The sequence below is a fragment of the Saimiri boliviensis genome, chromosome 16, assembly GCF_048565385.1.
Source record: "Saimiri boliviensis isolate mSaiBol1 chromosome 16, mSaiBol1.pri, whole genome shotgun sequence".
Classification (NCBI taxonomy): domain Eukaryota; kingdom Metazoa; phylum Chordata; class Mammalia; order Primates; family Cebidae; genus Saimiri; species Saimiri boliviensis.
Window position 1 is genome coordinate 69,541,784 of NC_133464.1, and position 13,664 is coordinate 69,555,447.

The 13,664-nt window shown below is 40.8% G+C and overlaps 1 protein-coding gene across 2 annotated transcripts in view; it reads left to right on the forward strand.

Moving 5' to 3' along the window:
- LOC141581653 (uncharacterized) overlaps positions 1-13,664 on the forward strand; it is a 527,576-nt gene that overhangs the window by 482,722 nt on the left and 31,190 nt on the right. Inside the window, exons 5-6 of one of the 2 annotated variants that reach the window (XM_074387809.1) lie at positions 605-776; positions 3,115-4,061. In XM_074387809.1, coding sequence (XP_074243910.1) covers positions 605-776; positions 3,115-3,442 — 500 coding nt within the window. In that variant the 3' untranslated portion in view covers positions 3,443-4,061. Of the gene's footprint in view, positions 1-604; positions 777-3,114; positions 4,062-13,664 lie in introns of those variants that run through there. The other variant, XM_074387810.1, reaches the window with a different exon arrangement.

Below are 13,664 nucleotides of genomic sequence, written 5' to 3' on the forward strand. Positions count from 1 at the left end.
TTAGCCCAGGGTCCTTCAACATCCCTTGTACATATCCCTACATCTTCCCACACTGTTTTAAATTACTCTTTTATTAACATTCATCCCTGAGGAACAATTTGAGAATGCCATCTGTTTCCTGCTGGAACTCTAATGGACATACCGCACCACTGGCTGCTATTGCTCTTTCAGAGAAACGCATCTGATTCTGGAGAATGTGCTTGGATACCAGTAGATTCTGGAGACTACTTTGTGTCTAGAGATAGAAATTCATTTTCCTGAATGAATTTATAATATTCATCAGGGTTGGTAGTCAGCTTGGTGTTCAGAAAATGTCTCTTATTGAACACATAGCCTTGGTCATACCCTGTAATCTGAAACACGAACCAATTTATGGCTCATGTACTACAGGGCAAGACTGCTCTCCCTTCATGAGTGGGCAGTGCAGAGCAGCAATTTCTTATCACAGTGGCCTGTCCCAGCAGTGACCCGTCCTGCCTTCCCCTGGATTGAGAAAGGTAGTGCACCCTGTGTCCAGACGAGCTGTCCATAGGGTAAAATCAAACATTAATCGCTTTCTCTTGAATTCCTCCTTCTCACTATTGACATCTTTTCTTAAACATAGACTTGATGAAGCCACTCCTTTGCCAGAAAGCAACAGTGGCTGACTTTGACCACAAGACCGGGATGACAAATACTCAACATGTGAGCGGTCACTCCTGCTCTCACCTTCCATGGCATGCTCACCCTCTAAAGCTTCTGTCAGTCTTGGACACCTTCCCATTCCAGCTTTCCAGGTAAACACTATTTATAGTGCTCTCCACTCAATGTAAATGTCCTTTATCACCTTGCTCTTCAATATACAATATGCTTCAAATTCAAAACCATAGCATTACGCAATGTGGTCTCGAGTCATCTAGGCAAGCATCTTAGCACTTTTCTCCTATTCTTTTGTGCCATGTCTTGAACACTTTGCACTAGTCATTGCAAATACTGGGTGTTTTAAATATGTTAGACCAATATTTATACAATCCTATGAATTAAAGGTCTCTGTATTATACACACGCACATGCAATATTTAAGTCTGGAGCTAACCATAGTTTGAGTCAAATCTGTTTTCTGTATTGCAACACCACCAGATAGTATTTGTAAATTAGCTTAGAACATTTGTTCATACATTTAATTGTACAGTTTAAAGAGTAGAAAAGGGCTATTAGATGAAAGTTGAGAAATATTTTTCTATAGAGTAAAAGCTACCGGTTCAGGCTGATGTGCCTTCAACTGGTCTTTTCAAGCAAAGGGCCTGATGACACTGGTTTTCTCACAGGTGAGGGGACATAACTTTCGCATGTGAGATTGACTCTTTTTTCACTGTAGCTCTCCGAACTGTAGCTTCTTGTGTCTGAGACAAGCCCCAAAGCAAATCACAAATTACTGTCATTCTCCCAATTTTACCTCTCCTTGGAAAAACCAATTACATCATTTATCTGCTGACTCTTTTTAGGTGTAAGCTTATTAACACTAATTTACTGAATTTGCATTAGAATTTCCAATTTAGATGCTTTAACAGAAGAGTAAAACAAGATCACTATCTTTTAAAATAGAGTTAAATTTTTTAAGTTCATTTTGAGAAAAGAAACTGAATCACAAATATAAGCATCTCCCCAGCAGGGAACATGGCAAGTTGATAGTCAGATGAATTTCAGTCCGGCAAGATTTACTGAGAGACTGCTGTGTCAGGACAGGCAGAAGACTGGAGGAGTTGAAGGTCAAGGGAGGCCACTGCCCATCCTCCCAGAGCATGCAGGCTTATGGGGATGGAAGATGTACACAAACTGTTGTAAATGTTGTAACTCAGCTATTAATTTTAAACTGAACTCTTGAGTTAATATTTTCAAGCACTCTTTATGGAGCACTTATTGTGTGATGAGCAATCATTATTTTGCATGTCTTATGTCATTTAGTTCTCATAATTTTATGAAGTAGATATTACTCATTCCACTTTAAAGATGGGGAAAGTGAAGTTCAGAAAGTATATGTAATGCAGGCTGGGTGTGCTGGCTCACAACTGTAATCCCAGCACTTTGGGAGGCCAAGGTGGGCGGATCACCTGAGGTCAAGAGTTCGAGACTAGCTGGCCAATATGTTGAAACCTTGCCTCTACTAAAAATGCAAAAAAAATTAGCTGGGCATGCTGGTGCATGCCTGTAGTTCTAGCTACTTGGGGAGACTGAGGCAGGAGAATCGCTGGAACCCAGGAAGCAGTGATTGCAGTGAGCCAAGATAGCACCACTGCAATCCAGCCTGGGTGATGGAGTGAGACTCCATCCCAAAAAAAAAAAAAAAAAAAAAAAAAAGTATGAATAATGCAAAGTTTAAATCACCTATAAGCAAATACTCACAAAGAGCCAGAATTTTGGAGTTAGATTTTTAGACAGACACACTTTGAAAACATTAAAGCCTAAGAGTACAAATCATTCAAACACTATACCAGTTTCTGGATAATCCAGATATTCCAAATACATAGTAGTTGGTAGTTAACAATGTAAAAGCTAGTTTTTGTTCTGAGCAATTTATTTACCAAAACCTTTTTTAAACAAATAAATTCACTGGAAAATATTTTCAAAATCATTTATAAAGCCACAAAAACAAATTTAGACTTAGAAAAAAAAAGATTGTAGATTGTGATCTCAGCACAGGATTTATCTTTATAAATAACCCAGGGTGGTATGTGGATGTGTGGCTGAAAGTGATAAGATTATACAATATCAACTAGAAACATAGTCATAATAGTGGAGGCTGGGGGAATTTGGCATAATTGAAATAGCTTTATTATTGTTGTTGTTTTAACATATTTTAAAAGTGGAAACAGTGAGCTAGGACAGAAAAACACTTTTGCTGTGAGGGACTTTGATTTCTCTATAACTTCCAACATAGGAAACAAAGTATAGAATCTAATTACTTCCACTAAGAACTTATAATTGCTAAAATTTCAAGAAATGTACCTCTCTTTCAATGCAGCATCTCTAGACTCCTCAGAATGTGACCCTGAAAGCAGCTTTCACATTTTGAGGAACTGGGTTTAACTACAGAAGGGTTCCAGGACTTGAGTCTTACATCAACTCTTATTTGCAGAGAGGCCAGAAATATGTCAGCAGAGACAGCTGAACAAAATCTGAATGTCCTTCCAAGAGCTCCCTGCACAAATGCCTTGCACGAATACAAACAAGCCGAGGGAACCTCTCTAAGAAGATGGCTCAAGATTCCCACAACCACGATATCCTGTCAGGGAAACTTCTCTTTGGCTGGAAGTAGTGGCCCAGAAGGCATTTCAGAATCTTTGGAAAGAAAGAAAATGGAGGAATCTGAGCTGCATATATACATCCTTGGGTTTTTAGTCCAGGGTTCTAAAACACCCAGGCAGTGTTTGTGTTTGTGTTTGTGTTTTTGCTTTGTGCATTAGGGGGAGAAATGAGAGAGTCAGAGATTGCTTTAGTTTGTCAGTGACATAGTTGAGTGCTTAAGCAAACCCACTTCAGAGCTAGGCAATTTAAATTCAAGTAGTGAAAACTCTGAAACCTTAAAAAAAAAGCAATTGTCAATTTTAATCTTGGAAGAGGATTTATTTAATAGGATTTACTCTGGTTGTGTACGTGTGTGTGTGTGTGTGTGTTCCAAAGTACAAAGATAATGTAATACCAGAAACACAAATTCAAAAGTTCAAGTTTTACCATTTACCAGCTGCGTAGCCTTGAAATTTTGCTTCATTTTTGTCAGCCTTAGATTCTTCATCTGTCAATGAAAGATGGTGAAAGTACTTACTTCACAGGCTTCTTGTGAGGAGTCAGGGAAGTCAGTGTTTAACACTGTGCCTGGCACTTAGTAAACATTTCATCTCATTAGATATCGCCATTATTGGCTAGGCACAGTGACTTACACCTATAATTCCAGCACTTTGGGAGGCGGGGGTGGGTGGATCACCTGAGGTTAGGAGTTCAAAACCAGCCTGAGCAACATGGTGAAAACCTGTCTCTACTAAAACACAAAAATTAGCCGGGTGTGGTAGCACACACTTGTAATCCCAGCTATTCAGGAGGCTGAGGCAGGAGAATTGCTTGAACCCAGGAGACAGAGGTTGCAGTGAACCAGTATCATGCCACTGCACTCCAGCCTGGGCAGCAGATCAAGACATTACCATTATCAGCACAGAGCTGCTTCAAATATTCATACAACTCTAACCCTTTAACCAACAATGACTTGCTGAGTCTTTAAAAAATTACTGGCTGTCTTTCCCTCCCTCCCCTCCCTAGCTATTTTCTAACATTGAAGACTTCACCTGGGAGGTCAATAAAGTCTCATTTCCTAGAACCGAAGTAAGTGTGTCCCCTCTGCTCAGTACCTTCTCATGCATTCTCAGAAAACCCTCTCCTACAATCCCACTAGACTTCTCCAGGGATGACCCAAACCCCTCTGGTCAGTTAGTACTACAGGTTCCAATAAAAAAAAAAATATATTGTAAAATCTCCTGGGGCATTTCCAGAGGTCAGACAAAACTCTTTGTGTGATTCCCAGCTCTCATGGTGAGGGTTGGTGAAGATGCATCGGCCATGGCAAAGAGGGGACGTGGGAAGAACCTTCCCCAACCGCATGGTCAAGACTGGCTCGACGCTGGGCCTGGGACAACGTGATCTATTCCTCAGGTGCGAGAGGCAGGCCAGGTAAGCAAGAGAAAGTGGAAGGTACCATCTTATCCAGACTTCCGAAGGTTTTCATTCCATTCAGATCAGTTTGATAAGACACCCTGATCTACCCCAGTGTTTTTCAAACAGGGGTTTCAAGAGCTGTCTGAGGACTGCAGAAAGCAGAGCCGTGGCACTTGGCAGGAGCTTTAGCACAACTTCCTGCTGGAGCTGGGTCAGCGTCTTCAGCGCCGTTCTGCTGGCGCCTCAGCCCCATAGGCTATCTGACCTTTCAACACTTTCCTTCCTCCACGGCCTTCTGTCATCTTATCTCCACTGCAGCTCCTCGTTGGAAGAGGATTCTTACCTAGGTTGTTACAGGGGCCTACTCTTCGATCAGGGTATTCACTAGGAGTTTCAAAATCACCCTGGTGAAACTGAACGAGGCACCAGGGCCATTCCTCCCTCCCTTCTTTCTTCTCTTCCTTTCTTTCTTCCTCCCTTCATTCCTTTCTTCCTTTTCTTCATTTTTTCTCCCTCCTCCCTTTCCTCTTTCCTTCTTTTTTTCCTCCCTCCCTCCCTCCCTCTTTTCCTTCCTTCCTTCCTTCCTTCCTTCCTTCCTTCCTTCCTTCCTTCCTTCCTCCCTTCTTATATATTTATTTACTGTCTGCTGTGTCCCTGGCACTGAGATTCTGTCAGTTACATACACTTAGGCCAGGCTCTTGAATTTACAGATGACAGCAAATCGTGTTAAGTTACCAACACCTTGAAAGAGAACATTTACAGATGTGTTGAATAAATGCATTCAAACTAATGCGGAAACTTATAAAATGATTTGGACTCGTATAAGTTTAGATTTAAGGTAGCATAGAGGCAAACAGCAAACCACTGGGAGAGCTGAAATGAGACGATGGGGCAAAACAGATCAGCAAATCAAATCAAATATATTTGTGAAACACCTTCCATTCATTCTGACTTGTGCCAGGGACTATGGGAGATGGGAGGAAAGTGGAAAAGATGCTTTGAGGTATCTTGAGACAGCTGTCATTAGGAACCACTGATCAGTGACATTCTGCATGGATTCCCCGGGGATTTCCAGGCCTGTGGCTGTGAAACAGCCGCAGCCACAGCAGAAGCTTAGCAGTTGCCTAGGAAGAAGTAAATTCCCGGCCGTGAGTCACCCTGTGTCAAGAAGGAGGATTTTTCTGCCATCAGTTTCCAAGAAGCTCACCCAGACTTTCTTGCCCAAGAGGATACTAAACTATGATGCCACTGGAGCTCAGATTTTATTTATTTATTTATTTTATTTTCCAAAGGACCATTTGAACCAAGAGTGACCTGTGGCCCCTGGAAACCCTAAGCAGCGGTTTGGCATCTTGAGAATCTGTCATGCTTTGTGGAAGAGTCTAGTCCTGTCTGGAAAACAAAATTGGTGGTTTTTAATGTGAAAGCGTAATCCTACTTTCTCACTCCTAATAAAAGCTCAACATTCAATGTAAAAGCAATCAGATCCCTTTGGATATCTAAACGTAGCTCTTAAAATCCATTTGATTTTTTCTGAATTCTGTTAACATTGGGCTACAGATGCACGGTGGCAGGCTTTGAGAATTTTCAAGTTCTCAATATTTTAATTTTTCCATATCCACATTGTTTTAAACAAGAGGCCTAATGTCTTCCAGCCCTAGGCTTGCAAATCCATGATCATCTCTATGACTGACCCCATAATATTTACTTATAGCATTCATAAAAATACCCCGCATGCCAAAAGCTGCTAGCTGCAGGAAGATGATAAAATATAAAAATATTTAATCAGCCAGTGGGAATTCCCTTACATGTTAAATCAAAGGCTCTCTCCGAGAGCCCACAGCGACCTGGGAAGGTCAGAGGGTTCAGCTGCACTGAGCGGCCGGCCGCAGGAGGGAATGCCTGCAGAAAACCTACCCTGCTCAGGGCCTCTTCAAGCCCTCCAGAAAACACAGCCTTGAGGAGATGCTTGGATTCACTGCCAAGGGACTCAGGGGCACTGGCGCCCAGGCACTGTGTGGCTTTTCCACTGAGGTTTGTGTAGCTTGTCCCATCTCCCTCAGGGCTATCTCACCACGTGACATCTGTTCTGTTCCTCTTCCTCCTAACCCCTAGGACTCAGTGTTTCTCAAAAAGGAGCGCCACAGAGGCCAAGGAAGAAGTGCTAGGGAAATAACACAGGAAGTGATGGGGTGAGAAAAATATCCCAGGGAAAGGAGTGCTGGATCCAGCCCTGCCTTTGCTGCTACATACATTGAGCGAGTCATTGCACATCTCTGGAAGCTGGATGGAGCTGTGGTTTTCAGCCCCGATGGTTCCAACAAGTATTCCTAAGTTACAGAGAGGCTAAGGAGGGGCAGTTGGGCTTTTAGACTCCCTCCCCATGTTCCTTATGTCAATCAGCTCTGTGGTAATCAGTTCTTTGTTTTGGATTACACGTAATACTTAACACACGAAAAGTGTCTTGCTATTCAAAAGAAAAGTTTAAAAACCACTGGACCAATGAAAAAAACCCTGTTTAATATAAGCCTAATTTGAGGCGCAATAATATCCCAGATGCCAATTTCCTGCTCATTGGCAGTCCCCACTAAAAGCTAGTTGAAACTAGTTCTTTACATCCCAGTGCCCACTAAGAAGCCATCAGAGCCTAAGCAAGGCATAGCTGAGGGGTGCGGTTGAGTGTCGTAGTCCGAGGATGCTACTCTGCTTTTGCAGAAAAGGCTAAAATTGCAAAGACTGCAACCCAAGCCAGTAGGCCGAATGCTTTTCACCCCTTTTGCATTACTTCCTACTAGAAAGGCACCAAAGCAGGGTGCTTGTGTTCCTACTGTCCGGTAACATTTTTAAAAAACTAAATCAGGTCTTTGAATTTTGATATAACCATTTCCTTTCCCAGGACTCAGGAAATTCACCAGCATTGTATTGGGACACGTGTGAGTGACAAACACAATGATAACGCAGAACCACTGAGCCTCTCACTGTGGTACTTTGCTCTTAGGCCAAGCGTGTCCTGAGATGATCCTTCCCAGATGGCTGCTCAGGACTTTACGCAAACTGGCTCATGAAATGTACACCAAACGAACTCATCCGAACCCCAGTAGTGGATGCCGCCAGCCCAGTTACATTAATCATACCTTCCTCTCTTGTGCCAAAGTCACCATTTTAAGCCAGATGATTTAAAATCATTCCATCACCCCCAAATCATTTTCTCATTCAGTTTCCATCTATCATGCTAGATGTCCTAAGTTTTGTCCTTAATTCAATTTTGTGTCAACTCCGTACTGTTGAATCAAAATTCTATTACCAATTCAAACTAAAAGTGACAAAAACACAGTTTTACAGCGCAAAGCATAAGATCGTTTCTGTGTGTCTGCTTAATATTACCTATAATCCTAACATTAAAAGTTTCACTAGCATTTTCTTGTATGTTCTTTTATATCTTCTTGATATATACACAATATTTTTTAAAACCCCTAAGGTCACCAATATGTGCAGTTTTGCAACTGGTTGTTTTGACTTTAAACAAGAGCCTAAATTTCTCCCATGTTAACTAATATTCTTCTACAATATTATTTTTAAAGAATAAAAAATAATTCTACAATATAATTCACTAGAAAATTAAAACTTTTGATGATGATGTAAGGTGCATAATTTATTTAACTCAATTCTCTCCTGTTGGAATGTTTGCTTGTTTCAATTTTTTAATATTAAAAATCCTGAGATGAATATACTTATACTATCACTGTAATTTTTATAGTTGAAATTCCAGTATCAAAAAGAATGTTGTTAATAAATATTAAGGATTTTAAAGAAATATTGACAAGTTTTCCTGTGGAAAGATGAAGCTATACTTCTGCCACCATTTTTGACTTCTTCATTAGCCAACACTGAGTATTATCATTTTTAACCTTTATATAGTTAACAGAGGAGAATTGGTTTCTTTTTTTTTTTTTTTTTTTTTTTGAGACGGAGTTTCGCTCTTGTTACCCAGGCTGGAGTGCAATGGCGCGAACTCGGCTCACCGCAACCTCCGCCTCCTGGGTTCAGGCAATTCTCCTGCCTCAGCCTCCTGAGTAGCTGGGACTACAGGTGTGCACCACCATGCCCAGCTAATTTTTTGTATTTTTTTAGTAGAGACGGGGTTTCACCATGTTGACCAGGATGGTCTCGATCTCTTGACCTCGTGATTCACCCACTTCGGCCTCCCAAAGTGCTGGGATTACAGGCGTGAGCCACCGCGCCCGGCCCGTAAGTAATTTCTTTATAAACTCTGCAGAGCCTCCACTGTCCAGGCACCTCACGGCTACCGTGAGCCTCCCTTCACGAAGTGAACCACGTGGCTACCACTTCCTCCCTGACCAACCATCTCAGTTCCATCCTTCAAACTGCTATGAAATCCTGCTTTTCACCAGAAAGTGTTAAAAGATTGCTTAGCTGAAAGCCCAAGGACATTTCTGCCTTCTTGATGAAGTTCTGTATTATTCACCATTGCCACCTCTACCTAATTTCAATCACCTCCAACATACATGGAACCTAAAGGTATTTTTTAAAAAAACAAAACTTGTTTTTTAAGAGTATTGGATTAACAGAAAAATTGAGAAGATAGTCCAGAGAACTCCCAATAAAAACTAGTTTTTTAAATGAGAATTTCCATAATCCTCTATGTGTTTTACTTTACCATTTCACTAAGTAGACATCAGTATGGTTTTCGTTTCTGTAGACATTTCAGAGTGGTCTACATTTACAAAATTAGCTCCTAGAAAAGTATAAAATTATCTTCTTACCATGCCACATTTTTATTAACATATGAAACTCTTAATGGTTTTGATGATGAGGAGGAGGATGAAGATGACAGCTACAATATTTGTGCTTCTGCATATACTTTTTATGTAATGATACAAAATTGTATTTACTACTTATTTAGATGTCTTTTTAAAATAATTCTATTCTTCCTTTAATATTAAGACATTCACTTGGCCCATTTATTTTTCTGTAAAATATCTATCTTTTAGATATTGTGTTTAAAAATGATTTCCTGGTGCTGAAACTGCACATATATTATCAATTTCCATAGTGGCATATTTTTCTAAGTAATTCTTTCTTCTTAACATAAGCTGGCATTTCATTTGAAAAACAAATGATTTATGAATACTCTTTGCATAGAAACATTCATTTACATGTCCGCCATGATGCCTACATATGGCCCCAAGTTTAAAAGGAATTCAGAAACATCCGCGTGTTTGGGTAGCCTAAATTGTTTATTCCAAGAAGCATAATTTGAAAATTCTGAGATCTATATTGAATTTAATTTTGTACCAAAATATCTAACTTTCCTAATTTTGTTAGTTTTTTTCCTAGAATCTTTATTTTCTCCTCCAGTTTACATTTTATTTTATTTTTTTTTTTATTTTGTTTTTAGAGACAGGGCTTTACTTTGTCACCCAGGCTGGAGTGCAGTGGTACTATCACAGCTCACTGCAGCCTTGAACTCCTGGGCTCAAGCAATTCTCCCTTCTCATCCTCTGGGACTACAGATGTATGCCATTTCAGCTGGCTAATTTTTAATTTTTATTTTGGTAATGATGGATCTTGCTATGTTGCCCATGTTGGTCTCAAACTCCCAGCTTCAAGCAATCCTTTTGCCTCAGTCTCCTAAAGTGCTGGGATTACAGACATGAGCCACCATAACCAGACTCAGGTTACATTTTAAAGAAACATACATAGAAGCTGTTTCACCACTTCTCTAGCCTCATAGCTTTTTGGATTGGTTAGAAAACAAACAATTTTAATAGTGACCCCAAAATAGCAGCCCATGATAAAGAAGTATTTCTTTTTTGCTTTTGTTAATTTTTGTTATTGTTATTGCAGAAGTATAAACCAAAAAAAAAAAAAAAAGAAAGAAAGAAAGAAACTCTGCTAGCACTACAGCTGAAGCACTTGAGCAGCATATTTCCTTCCAGAATAAGATGTGACCAAAGGGATCACAGGTCATTCAAGAATCCAGGGAAGCAAGGAAGGAAATAACCTGGGTTGACCGGCATTTGATTTCTCATTGAGATCAATAACTTCTCAATGCCTCATTCTGCAAAGATGTGAGAACTGGAGGGAGGTTTCTGACAGGAAATAGTAATTTAGTGCATCCCAAAATGTATTCACTTACTTGAACATGTGAAGGTATGATGAATCTGTGGCTGGTCATTGAATGAATTGATGTAATGTGGCCAGGTTCCAAAGAATAACAGCAGTTGTCATCAAAGCCACATGGCCAGACACCGATTTTTATGAGTAAAAGAATCCAGCATCACCTGCCAGCTGTGAGTCCCGTCAGAGTTCCATGAATTCAAGGATCAAGTGCATGTCCATCACTGCTTGTTCACTGCCATGTTACTCATTCATCCAATTAAATCAGTATTCATTAAGTATCTGCCATGTGCCAGGGACTGTTTTAGGCACCAGACTGACAGTGAACATAATAGAAAAAGCCCTTGCCTCATGAAACGTAGATTCTAGTGACATGATAGACAATGTACCAGGCAGATAAGTGCTCACTAAAATACAGAATGTTTAATTGATTAGATAATGAGCCTTACTCAAACAGAAAATATTTACAAGAAAACCAAACAAGATGGAATACAAACCCAGGAAAGAGCTTTGAGAGTCAGAGAATACCATGATGTTAACAGAACACATCTGTATGGGGTAATCTGTAAAGACAATTATCTAAAGCTGGTTGTCGTGGCTCACGTCTGTAATGTCAGCACTTTGGGAAGCTGAGGTGGGAAGCTCACTTGAGTTGAGGAGTTCAAGACTAGCTTGAGCAAGATAGTAAGACCCCAAGTCTACAAAAAATTAAAAATTAAAAAAAATTAGCCAGGTGTGCTGGCACACCCCTGTACACCTAGCTACTTGGAAGGCTGAGGTAGAAAGATCACACTTGAGCCTGGGAGGTCAAAGCTACAGTGAGCTATGATCACACCACTGTACTCCAGCTGGGTGACAGAGCAAGATTCTGTCAAAAATAAAATAAAATAAAATAAAATAAAATAAAATAAAATAAAATAAAATAAAAGACAATTATCGGAGGTAAGTGGGAAGTATATTGTTACTTTAGGAAGCCAGGAACTCTCTCTCTCCCTCTCTCAGTATATATACATTTTGGTAGGCTGAATAATGCTTCCTCAAAAGATAGCTACATCCTAATCCCTAGAACCTGTTAATGTAACCTAGTGTGACAAAAGACCAGCCTTTGCAGGTGTGATTAAGGATTCTGAGATGGAGCAATTACCTTTGTCTCGGTGGGCCCTAAATGCAATCACAAGTTTCCTTATAGGAAGGAGGCAGAGGAAGATGATACCGCACAAGAGGAGAAAGCAACGTGACCACAGATACAGAGATTGACACGTTTTCCACAGAGTAGTCAGCGGGAAATTTAAATATATAAATCAGATTAAATAACTCCCCGCTTAACCCTTCTAATGGCTTCCCACAGCCCTGCTGTTAAATCATTATTTTCCCGTGGTCACAAGGCCCTCACGATCTGCCCCTGTATGCCTCGTTGGTCCTTCCCTTACTATATCCAAGCCCTACTGACTTTCTTTCTAACCCTCCAACAAGCCCTGCTCATTATGACTTCAGAACCCCTGAGCTGTGCATTCTCTGCCTGCATCAGCCTTCCCTGGCTTTGCATAGCTGGCTCTTTCTCATCCTTTGTATGTGAGCTCCAAAGTCCTCTTAGAAAACTCTGATGTGGGCCAGGTGTGGGGGTTCACACCTGTAATCCCAGCACTTTGGGAGGCTGAGGCGGGTGGATCACGAGGTCAGGAGTTCGAGACCAGCCTGGCCAATATGGTGAAACCCTGCCTCTATTAAAAATACAAAAAATACCAAGAGTGGTGGCACAGGCTTGTAATCCCAGCTACTTCGGAGCTGAGGCAGAAGAATTGTTTGGACCAGGGAGGCGGAGGTTGCAGTTAGCTGAGATCGCACCACTGCCCTCCAGCCTGAGCGACAGAGTGAGATTCTGTCTAAAAAAAGAAAGGATATGGCTGGTACAGATCTGTAAAAAAAAATTAAAAATTAAAACACTTTAAAAAAAGGAAGGAAGGAAGGAATGAAGGAAGGAAGGAAGGGAGAAAAGGAAAAAAGCAAAGCAAAGCAAACCCTGATGTGACCACCCTACTAAAGTAGCCCCTTACTCCTGCCACATCATGTGTTTCCATGCCACCTTGTTTATTTCTCTCAGATATTACCTCGGTTGTTTGTTTGCTTTAGTTGTTTGTAACCCTGCCCCATGCCCTTCCTGCTAGAATGTACACTCCTTGAAAGCAGCGGCACCTTCTGTTACGTTCAACACTGTTTCCTCCTTATCTAGAACAACAACTTGCTTGTAGGTGCTCAACAAATATTTCTTGAATAAGTGAACATATAAATGACTCAAGAACACAAGGTTGCTTTAAAAGGATAACTTACTCTGATGAAGGCTGAAAGAGACGAAAGATTGATTCACTGCATCGCAGTGTCACAGCCAAAAGCTGTCCTTGGTTGGGAGTTGTTTAGCATCTTTTCCATTCCACAGAGAGCTTCGGTAAGGAAAGCACACTGCAACCAGTGCCAGTCTCATGTGTGCTCTTACAACAACAACAAAAGGAAAAGGATAAGGAGAACTAGGAGAAAGAGAAGCACAAGGAGGAAAGAAAGGAGGAGGAAGGCGAGGAGGAGGGGAGGGGGGGGGAAGGAACAGGAAAATTTGTACTTTTATTTTTAACATTCTTCGTTTTCTATAAAGTTTCTTTGGAAAAAATTCCAATCTTGCCTTTCAGCTGAATGGAAAAAGAGGATGTTCAATGCAATGGGCATTCAAGTGGGGAAATCAGCAGGCAATCTAATAGTCACTGTTCAGTGGCAGCTGAGATGAAAAGAACAGGTGAGCAGAACAAAAAATGAGTAGAGAATCTGTGACCTTGACTATTCCAGTTAAACCTG